An 11,303-nucleotide genomic window follows, 5' to 3' on the forward strand; every position below is an offset into this window, starting at 1 on the left:
TATAAGCAGAGCAGCCACCCCAAGGAAGCCAATCCAAATCCTCAGTGATACTCTAACCATCTTCCAAGCTGAGTCAAAAAGTTCACCATCTGGGGTTACCATATAGAGGCCATTAATGTAGGTGAGTGTCAAGAATGTGAGAGTTATCCACATAGCAATCGACAACATCCACATCACAGCCTTATGCTTGAGAGGAACCCCACTTACGAGTATGAGGACGACAGTGAGAGATGAAATGAAAGCTATGGTATTGTACTTTAAGTAGGGATGAAAATAAGGTGGGTAATTAATAGCTGATACTGCATCGCCATGGCATGCCTTGCCACCAGTTTTGTATTTAAAGCATCCAAGTGGATCATCATGATCTTCTGGATTTATACATTGCTGAACGAAACCACCAGGAGGGTTATTTACAGCTTGAAAGGTTATGGTTGAGATGACTGCGGCCACCAGACTCAAATTGCCTCTCATCTCTTCTAACCAATTCCCATTATGCTTCTAGTTATGTCCCATGATCTTTATAATCTTTCTCCAACCCTTCTGTGGGATAGTCGTTGAAGGTGGAGGGTGCAGAGGACTTTCCATTTTGCTGTCTTGAATCTTTTTTATGCCAGATTTCATCAACATGAGCTGCATGTAAAGGCTTTTGGAGACTTTCTTGTGACCTGTAAAACCCGTCTCATTTTCCACGCCTGCAGCTTCTCTTATTGCTGGAATTGAAAGGAGGAACCTTATGATCTATACAGTAATAATACAGCAAAAATTTTACGATCAGTAATACAGTAATAGAGCGCAAGTCTTGAAATAATACAAAAGTTGGAAAAATTACGTCAACTTCCTTCAACATGCTAGCCAAATCAAGAATAGTGTTATCATCCAGTCTCTCAAACTGAGGAGCATGCGAGCGTCGATATCGAAATCCATCAAAGCTTTAAGAATCTCCAAGTGACTGTACATCACAGACAAGTGGAAAACAGTTTTCCCCTCATCAAGGATCCACAGTGATTCGGGCTTTGCACTAATTAGCTCGAACACGATATTTGTTCTCCCTCTTATAACTGCATAATGCAATGGAATTCTACCTTGTTGATCAGGGATCAAGCAAGCATGGTCACAAGCTTGCAATAACTCCTTCACAATGTGGATGTGGCCTTCTGCAGAAGCTAAGTGAAGGGCTGTGCTTCGAAAGGAGTCAAACTCAAGGGCAAGTTTGGGTTTGTGAGTAAGGAGTTTTGTGAATTCCAGGTGGCCAAGTAAAGCTGATATGTGTAAGGGAGTTTCAGTGAAGATTGCTCTCGAGTTAATTTTGTGTAGGATTAGTGGACCATGCCCGGTTGAGAATAACTAGTGGTCCAATTTATTAGGACGGTCTTACTGGCTTTTTTTATGCACAGGACAGTCTAAATGGTTTCTTTATTAATATATTCTCCACTATCCAAAAGTTTAGCTTTTTAAGTTTTAAACTATTTCACGTGTTCATCAATAGGGAGAAAAGAATGTGTTAAAGCATCAGAACACCAGCATTAACTAATTTGAGCTCACCCAAGAAGACTTTGGAAAATGAGCTTTAAACATGCATAATTTAATCAACGACCATTTTCCTGTATGCCTTGCTTGACCTTTTTAATTTTGCTTTAATCTTTAGTCGTGTATCGCCCACTTCTAACTTTTAAAAAATTTTCACATGTCTCTCATTTGTGTGTGGGGGAGTGTGTCTAAAATACGTTTAGTTCACGCGAAAGAGAAGGAAAATTGCTTTGTTTGGTACGAAGGCGTGCAGTCTAAAAAAGAAAGAATGATATAACTAAATTACATATTCGTCAGCGTTTTTTCTCGTGCTTATTCTTATTTTGGTGAAAGAAAATCTTCAGTCAAGAACTGAGGAGGAGAGAAGATGAATTCAAGATGGGAAGCAGTAAAAAAAGTTTAAAAAAATGAAGGAATTAAAAACAATTTCTATTACGTGAAATGCAACATTACTAGTTTTCCCCATCATTGATTTATGGTCCGTTTGGATCAGTGATTGGAAAAATAGCTTATGGAAAAGTGAAGTTGGATAAAATGAATAAGCTGAATTGTGTTTGGATTGGAGTTCAGAAAAGCTAGTTTGCAAAAATGATATTGGTAAAAAGTTGTTTGGATTATGGTTGAGTAAAAGTAAGATTGGTTGTAAAATGATCAAAATGGGTATGAGTTTTAATAAATAATGAAACATGATTAAAAAATAAATTTGTGTAATATAATGAATTTAAATTAATTTAATATGAAGAAGTGAAATTTAATGGGTGATTTAAATTTTAAAATTTTAAAGAAATCAAAAAAAATATTTTAAAAACAAAGCTCCTTGGGCCGCAGAGTAATGAGCTTTTACGTTAATCTGAGAGGGGTCATGGGTGATGAAAGCTTGGTAAAAAATAAAAAAAAAGAAGTGAATAGGGAATAATGGTAGAAGAACAATAAATAAAAAAAAAGGACCCTCTGACGGCAACGCAGTAGTGTGAAAGCTGAGGTTGGGGGAAAAAAAAACAAAGAAAGTTGAAATGAGAGAATATGGCAGAAGTGAGAGACAAAAAGCTTTGGCAGAAAATCAGAAAATTGACCCTGACACATCACAACGGTTAAAAGCCATAATAAGCTCTTCAATAAGCTACAAAATTCAGCTTGAGCCACAACATACGTTTGCCAGCTTAAATTCCATAAGCTTCTTTTTTTTTTAAGCCCAATCAAACACCTTGATTTTTCCAATGGGGTTTACACTACAAATAAGTTACTTTTAAGCCCTCCAAAAGCCCTGCTAAACGGACCCTTAATTAGCAGTCAAGCTCGCATATCATGTGATCAATAATGTAGCACTCCCTGACCGATCTGTGCTTATTTAAGTATCCAACTCAACTTTTTGTTATTTTTGTATTGCCATCAACATCTAATTAATACTAGCTGATGTCCTTAATATAAAATCCAGGTAACTAATTTAAAAAGATTAAAAAAATTAAATAATTTTTTAAAAAGTATTTGTGTACGTATATATCGTTTTCCTCTAAACTAATTCGCCTAATTTATAAATTGATATATAATCTAATAATATATTTAAATATTTAAAAAAAATCATGTAACATATGTTATAATTAAGTAATTTATTTAACTTTTTTAATCTATCCAAATTAGTTAATGGAAAGTAATAATATTGATCTAATTAATATTTTACATCACTTGGATTAGTCCACGCGATGCATATATCAACGAACAATTCCTATTTATCATTAGAAAAAGATATAACCTGAAGAACGAATAATGGACCTTCTATTCCATTTAATCAGTATTCGAACTATTTTTGTACAGTAGTATACAGGCTTAATTGGATCATCCGCCCAACAAATAATTTATATATATATTAAAATATTTTAGACTAAATTTCTGAGCACAAACTCTTTAGTAACTAGCAAGTTAGTTTTGCTTTTGTTATATGATAAATTTATTTATCAATAGAGGCACCAGTAAGGAGGTTGAGCAAAGACTTTAACCTTATAAAGAGATGTAAAAAAGATTGAGAACAAACGAAAAGTTATCACCCGATATTTTTTTTTGGGGGTTTAATTTGGTCTATCAATCAAACGATCTATTGAAGAATGAAATATCCAAAGAACTCGTTGTGACAAAGCACGATGTCATGATATACATAACCCGTATAATTGATTTCACTTAATGTGATAAGACTTTTTGTTGCTGCTGCTGCAAACTTCCTCTTGATAAAGTTTCTTAATGTAAAAGAAAACGAAAACAAACAGTTAAGATGTATCAAGATGGGGGTCTTCTCGGTGGTAGAGCGCACCCTTGGCAATTGCATCTTGTGCCTGGATTGTGATGAATCTTAGCCACATAGATAATTCAATATGTTCATCAATGCCAGGCCTTGGGATGTGGATCATCCGAGTAACATTAGCATGGCATACTTCTCTTGTTTGAAGTGGGGTTTGAATCTCATTTTGATCTCTTTCCTTCTCTTCGTTAATGAATCTATATTAGAGAGGATATATTCTATGCTTGTTTTAAGCTTCACACTCACTCTAGTCTTTAATATAAGAGCCAGTTGGATATTTAATTTGGTCATAAATATAATATTTCAATTCAATTATTGGTCTCTAAGATTTATTAATTTTGCTCCCAAGTATTCTCATTATGATTGTATATATGTTAAAGAGTTTTCATCAAAAAGTAATTTCAATGCAAATGATTAATAAAGGATTTTTATGAAAAACAACATTCATTTATTATAAATAACTAACTTAACAAATTTCTTTAATATCTTCCAAGTTAGTTTTCTAACTCTTATATTAAGTATTACGGAACATATTATATACTAAATAAAAAGGATATGAAACACTACATAATTTTGCCTGAAAACTCTTGCCATTATCCAAAGAGTTTGTATATATAGCACACTAATGATTGAGATCATATCAAAAAGCAAATGTTCCCGTTTTTGTTCCTTTCACACGTTGACATCCAACGTTTGATTACCTTGACGCATCTCTTCACTGCCCATATAACCCCTCCGCTTACGATGTGTACACCGACGACTCCAAGCGATGCAACCCAAGTCAAACTGGCTACGTTATATACTTTTGGTGTCAAAAGGAGGCATTGAAGCCAGTGAAGGCCAGGGCTGTGAGAGTGATACACATTCCTATGCATAGCGTCTACATCACAGCTTTGTTCTTCAGAGGGAACCCGCTTACGAGCAGAAGGGTAACGCCTAGAGATGCAATGAAGGAGATGGTATTGTAAATTACGAAGATGCGAAAGGCATCTAGATAACGAGAAGCAAGCATCGCTTCCCCTGGACATGCATGAATCGCGTAATAATCATCTTAAAGCAGCGGAGGGGTCCCACGTTGTCAGCGGATTTGCCTTTGGAATCAGCTATACATCGTTGAATGAAGCTTCCTGGAGGATTAATGGCAACTTGAAAGGTCATAGTCGCAATAACAGTGGCCACAAGACTTATGCTTCCTCTCATCTCCTCTAACCGATCACCATTCTGCTTAAACCACTTTCCCATGCACTTGAAAATTTTCTTTGTCCTATGCTTCTTCTTTGGTCTCCCAGAAGCTTCGTCAACAACTACAGCAGTAACCGGTGTCTGATGAAGATTTTCCTTTCTTGTCTTTTCATCCCTTTTGATGAAAGTTTTCATGAATATCAACTCTGTTTCAAGGCTCTTCAAGTCCTGTGGAATTCTTTTAACAAAATCACGAGCAAGTGTAACCCACGCAGTTCTCCATATTTGCCACCTCTTATTTAAGAACCGAAAGCAGGTCCCTTGCAGTCTGCATATATAACCACACATTAAATAAGCATGCTAATACTTGTGCCCCCCCCCCCCCCTAATCTCTTAAGTTAGTTAAACTATAGTACAGAATTTGTGAATGGTAATAAAATTGAAGTACCTCAACTTGCTTCAACATGACGGTCAAATGGAGAATGGTGTTATTTCCATCCAAATCTCTTGAACTGAGGAGCTCGTACGTGTCAGTAGTGTCCAATTCCCCCAAAGAGGTGGAAAATGATGTTCCTTTTGTGAAGCATGCTCAAAGACTCTGGCTTGGCTCTAATCAATTCCATCATCACAACCTCAAATCTCCCTCTCATAACAGCATAATGCAAGGGAATCCTGGCTTGTTGATGTCATAGCCCAAGATGCCAATGTGAGAGAGGCCTACGTAACAGGATCCATGAGGAGGGAAAGGTGCTAAGGCACAGTACACGTGTCAGAAGCTCCACCTGGAATATGCGGGAATAAAAGTCGTTGCTGAGTGGAGGGAGGTGTGGAATATTTTGTGAATGATCTCACTCTGGCCCTTCCTCTCTGATTCCTGGATTCCCTTTTTGTTTGTCTCTATTTGGACCCTTGTGGTTATTTCCTTATCGCTTCCTTGCTTTCTTTCTGTTATTTTCAGATTATATCCATTGTAGTTGCTTGCATTTCTGTGTCTGGATTGCTGTTACTGCATATTGGTGATAGAATATCGTTATCAATAAATCCAGATTGTTATCCATTTGTGTTGTTTGATATATAAATCCATAACATTTTGGTGCTTTCATTGAGAGGGTCATGATGGCCGAAGCAACTCGATTTAAGGATGTACAAGCTGAGGTGAAGAGCATAAATGAGCACATTCATCAGATTGAGGTGTCTTTGAACGCCCAACTAGAGCAACAGGAGAAGAACACTACGGATAAGATTGAGTAGCTGGCAGCTAGTCAGAATTCACGATTGGATCGAATTGAGGCTACTATTGAAGCCTTCACTTGGGTACCTGATGGCCTATTAGAAAAATTTACGGTGACACTAACTGGAATGAGCACAGACGTCGAAATGCAGAACTGAAATATCAAACATTTAAGTCAAATGGTGTTTGTTGGCAGAACAAGGTGGGACCCAGGGTCTAGTCCAGGGGGGTTGAGCTCGATCCACCAGTCAAATTTGTCTAAACAGGTGAAGATTGATTTTCTAAAATTTGATGGGACCGACCCAACAAATTGGATATTCCTTGCAAAGTAGTACTTTGATTATTACGGGACCCCAGATTCGCATCGATTGGTGTTAGTGGCTATCAACATAGAAGGTGATGTTATTCCATGGTTCCAATCACTCCAAAAGACCAAGGTGATCCACAATAGGGCCACTCTGACGCGGGCGGGTGAAACCGAATATGGGCCTTCACTTCTTGAACAACCCAGGACCAGATTGTTTAAACTGATGCAAACCGGTCCAATGGAGGAGTATTGTCAACACTTCATGGCTTTGGCAAACCGCACTGAAAGCCTCTCTGAGGAGGCCCTTATTGATTGCTTTACAAGTAGTCTGACGCCTGAGATATGGCATGAAGTGGTATCCCGTCACCCTAACACGTTGCACAGGGCAGTCAAATTGGCCAAGCTATACCAATAGGAGGATAGTGGAGCCAGTGTGATGAGGTCACGGAATCAATCTATGGTGACCGGGGCAGGAACCAAGAATCTGGGAGTGTCGTCTGCGGGGAGTGCGGCGAAGGCTAATTTGCCGCCCTTGTTACCTACCCCAAACGTGAAGCCATTGTCTGCAGTAAAGAAAATGTCTCTAGTAGAGATGATGCTCCGAAGAGAGAAGGAGGGCGGAATGATTTTGCAATCTCTCCTCTTTCTGTTGGCTCCCTCCCTCCTTTTGGAATTCTTCTTCTCTTCTTCTGGCATTTCCCTTTCTGCATATTTTTTTATTTCTAAAGTATGATAGTATCCATACTGTGATGAGAACAGTATTACATTTGCTTGACATTTGTTCTGTCATTATATATACATATATTTCTGAATTTTGATTGTTATTGATAGCCTATGCTTGTCAAACCCTTGGGCATATTTTTCAGCCCATTTACTTCATCGACAACCCATATTCTCATTTGGCCCATTTTCGATAAGATATGGTGGCACATCACTAATTATTTTAAAATTTATTAACGGGGTTAGTCTAGTAGAAGGGGTTAATCCCTCACAACAAGACAAGTCAATATTTGAATCTTCATTGAGAAAGTTGCCAACATTTTGTACTGATAGTATCTCAAACAGGATTGCTATCAGTAGAACAATACATCTCTTTAACAGTATATATATATATATATATATTAAAGTTTCTTTTTAAAGGAAAGTGAGCCATGCATATAAATCTTAAATTTCATTGAATTAATCTATTTTTTTAAGGAAAAAAAGGTTATAAAAATGGTTTACGATAACAACGAAATAAAGATCGAGATGTAATTTCATGGGGGGAAGAAGGCGTCCCATACACATAAGCAAGTGAGACGACCTTCAAAACTTGAAGCATATTAAGATACAAATTGTGTGATGAGGATGAGATGAGTGAAGATGAGGAAGACAGTACTGAAAACTTCTACAACACAGGCCATTCATTAAATATTTAAGAAGTGCATATATATATATATATATATATATATATGCATACACAAGGAACATTAACGGTAACCAACCCCTGAAAAGTTCTACACACCTAAGACGCATCAAGTGTTTACTTGACTTCTGATGCCAAGTTTCTCTTCTATTTCTTCACTTTCGTTATCTTGTCCTTCAATTTCTTCACCACCCATATAACAAACTTCACCGCAATGTATACACCAACCAGTGCATACAAACCAATAAAAATTCCAGTGGCTATCATCACCCCGTTTTTCCGGTCTGCACTGAGTCTTGGGAAAGAGGTTCGAGGCCAAGAAAATAGGCGTTCAGAAGGCAGGTGAGAGCTATGCCCATGCCTATGGATAGGAGCCACAACACAAATCTATGTTTGAGAGGAACTCCGCTTACAAGCAAGAGGGCAACACACAGAGATGCCACAAAAGAGAAGGTTTTATAGGTTATGAATTCGCCAAAGTAATATGGCTCACGATAAGCAAACATGGCCTGCCCGGGACAAGGTCCGTAAGAGCGGTCAAACCCAAAATTATCTCGGTACGGCAAGCAGCCGAGGGGTCCGTCATTGATAGAAGTGTTGTAACTGGTAGTGAGGTTGAAATCGGGATCGCTGGGTCTTATATTTTGTTGGATGACGCTTCCCGGAGGGTTAAGCGTAGCTTGAAAGGTTATGGTTGATATGACAGTAGCCACCAGACTTAGATTCCCCCTCATGTCTTCTACTCAATCGCCATTATACTGGAACCATTGGTCTATTTGGTTGAAAACAATTTTCCACGACCACTTCTTCATCCAACATCTCTCTTCCTTGCTATCACCGCCAATCTTCTCTCTCCCTCCACGTCTGATTCCACACTCCATCAATATGACTTGTATTTCAAGGCTCTTGGAGTCCTTGGGAAACCCATAAGCGATATCTTGGGCCGTACAACCCATATCGTTCTTCAAGTTCAGTGATTCTGATCTTATTTTTGGAATTGAAATGAGGTAACTCACAGTCTGAACATAACAACCAACAAGAAAATTTAATTTGTTATGCTTGTGACTTATACCTAACAGAACCAGAAAAAGATCGAAAACAGTTATATATGTAATGTGATCTCAAACTCAAGCTGGTTATACAAGTAAAAAAGTACCTTGACTTGCTTCAGCATGACAGCCAAATGGAGAATGGTGTTCTTGCCATCCGAGTCTCGCTCAATGAGAAGCTTATTGGTGTTGTGAATATCCAAAGCCATCAAATCTTTAAGGATCTCCAAGTGGTTGTACATCACACACAAGTGGAAAATATTTTCCCCGTTGTCATCATGTAACCTCACGGACTCTGGCTTTGCTCTACTCAGCTCCAGCACAACTTCTCTTCTGCCTCTTATAACTGCATAGTGCAAGGGAATTCTGCCTTCCTGATCACGAACAAAGCACGCCTCTTCACCGTATTTCAACAACTGCTTCACAATGTTCATGTGGCCTTCTGCAGAAGCTAAGTGGAGAGGTGTGCCTTGTAAAGAGTTTCTCTCAAGGGCAAGTTCTGGTTTGTGAGAGAGGAGGGTTTTTGTGAACTCAAGGTGACCATGTGAAGCTGATATGTGCAGGGGAGTTTCTATGAAGACAGCTTGTGAGCTAATCTTCTGCAAGATTCCAGGGTCTTCCTGTAGCAGTGAGTTCAAGGTTGAAACACATCCTTTATATGAAGCTTCATAGAGAACTCTCATCCTATCTTCTTCATGATGATGAGCAGTCTCTATGTTCATCAGCTCCGTCTCTTGCAGAGAAGAATGACTCGTCTGCTTCATCATTATGTGATTGGTTTACTTACTGCGTGATGCAAGTTTAGGGTAACTTTGTGTTCCAATTTATAATGCCATCTCGTGTCGCTTAACGGAATGTTCTTCCAATTTTTTTCACTGTATATGGTGTCAATAACTTCTGCGTTGTTTCTGATAAAAATCTATTGAAACGGTTATTATTGAGGATTGATGGTGATTATTATTGTTATTCTTTTTCACTGCAAACAATTTCTTTTGGAAGTCCTTTTTTGTGTGCCTGAATTTGATCAAGTCAACATTTCTTTTCTTTTCGTGATAAAAATCAAGTCTTCATCCTTCTGTGGTCGTTCAAATAATAGAAATAAGACAAATGTAATTATTAACCATATAAAATTTCTTGGTTACTATAGACACGGTATATATGAAAATATTCACTTGTATATTTCTGGGTGTTGCTGTACACTGTATATATAAGCAGAATGGAGATCGAGAGAGATTACAGAGGAGATCGGGAGAGATTACAGAGATATTCTAGGAATAATTCAAAAATAAATCTGATTCCCTATAATCTACCTAATATCTCGGGGAGTTGATATTTATATATATAAACTACACTCCCCCTCAAGTTGGATCATAGATGCTAATCATGTCCAACTTGCTAATGAATTTTTCGAACAAGTCTTCAGGAAGCCCTTTTGTGAGAATGTTTGCAATTTGCTGTTTTGAGGTCACATAGGACAAACATACAATCCCATCCTCTACTTTTTCTCTAATACAATGTCTATCAACCTCGACATGTTTGGTTCTGCTGTGTTGTATTGGATTTAAAGCCATATTCAGAGCTGCCTTGTTATCACAGAATAGCTTCATTGGTTTGCTGATCTGAACTTGAGCCTCCTCTGCTACTCTTTCCAACCAGAGACCTTCCATAATACCCTGAGCTAGGGCCCTCAATTCTGATTCTGCACTGCTTTTAGATACAACGTTTTGTTTTTCACTTTGCCATGTCACTAGATTTCCCCACACAAAGGTACAATAGCCAGATGGGGATCTGCTATCCTCTGGAGCACCTGCCTAGTCTGCATCTGTGTAAATTCCCACCGTTCTAGATTCACATTTTTTTAAAAAAAAAGTCCTCTTCCTGGTGTTCCTTTCAAATACTTCAAAATTCTATAGGCTGCATCCATGTGTTTCTTTCTGGGTGAGTGCATATGTTGACTTACTACACTTACTGCAAAGGCAATGTCAGGTCGGGTGTGTGATAAGTAGATTAACTTTCCTACTAACCTTTGGTATCTGCCAATGTCCATGGGTTTCTCATCTTTTTGTCATTTTTTTTTCTTTCTCAGCCTCTTCTTTGGTAGTTGCCTTTTTCTTACCTCGGTTGGTGCTTTCCCCCTTAACACTCATTGGTGTTTTAATTGGCTTGCAACCAAGCATACCAGTTTCTTTTAATAAATCAAGAATATACTTTCGTTGAGAGACATAGATTCCCTTCTTTGAATGTGCAACTTCCATTCCAAGGAAATACCTTAGTTTTCCTAGATCTTTGACCTCAAACTCTCGATTCAAAGC

General features: G+C 38.1%; 1 protein-coding gene across 1 annotated transcript; it reads right to left on the bottom strand.

Annotated features, from left to right (window-relative positions):
- Window positions 1-498: 498 nt before the first annotated feature.
- LOC114748924 (espin-like) lies at window positions 499-4,543 on the bottom strand. Its single transcript, XM_028937386.1, has 3 exons — window positions 4,519-4,543; window positions 850-1,259; window positions 499-738 (listed from the first exon to the last, which is right to left on the bottom strand). Exons 1-3 carry the CDS (start codon window positions 4,541-4,543, stop codon window positions 499-501), a joined length of 675 nt encoding a protein of 224 aa, XP_028793219.1.
- Between the last annotated feature and the right edge of the window lie 6,760 nt (window positions 4,544-11,303).

Source organism: Neltuma alba, unplaced genomic scaffold (assembly GCF_004799145.2).
Source record: "Neltuma alba isolate B1F8T4 unplaced genomic scaffold, ASM479914v2 tig00005857_pilon, whole genome shotgun sequence".
In the NCBI taxonomy this organism is placed as follows: Eukaryota; Viridiplantae; Streptophyta; class Magnoliopsida; order Fabales; family Fabaceae; genus Neltuma; species Neltuma alba.

Bases quoted from the DNA above. Each gene is read 5' to 3' on its own strand.
- LOC114748924 (XM_028937386.1), bottom strand. From the start codon at position 4,543: ATGGGCAGTGAAGAGATGCGTCAAG. The intron at 1,260-4,518 runs GTAATCAAACGT...TACACATATCAG, and splicing joins CAGTGAAGAGATGCGTCAAG to CTTTACTTGGCCACCTGGAA. The intron at 739-849 runs GCATGTTGAAGG...ATTACTGTATAG, and splicing joins CACTATTCTTGATTTGGCTA to ATCATAAGGTTCCTCCTTTC.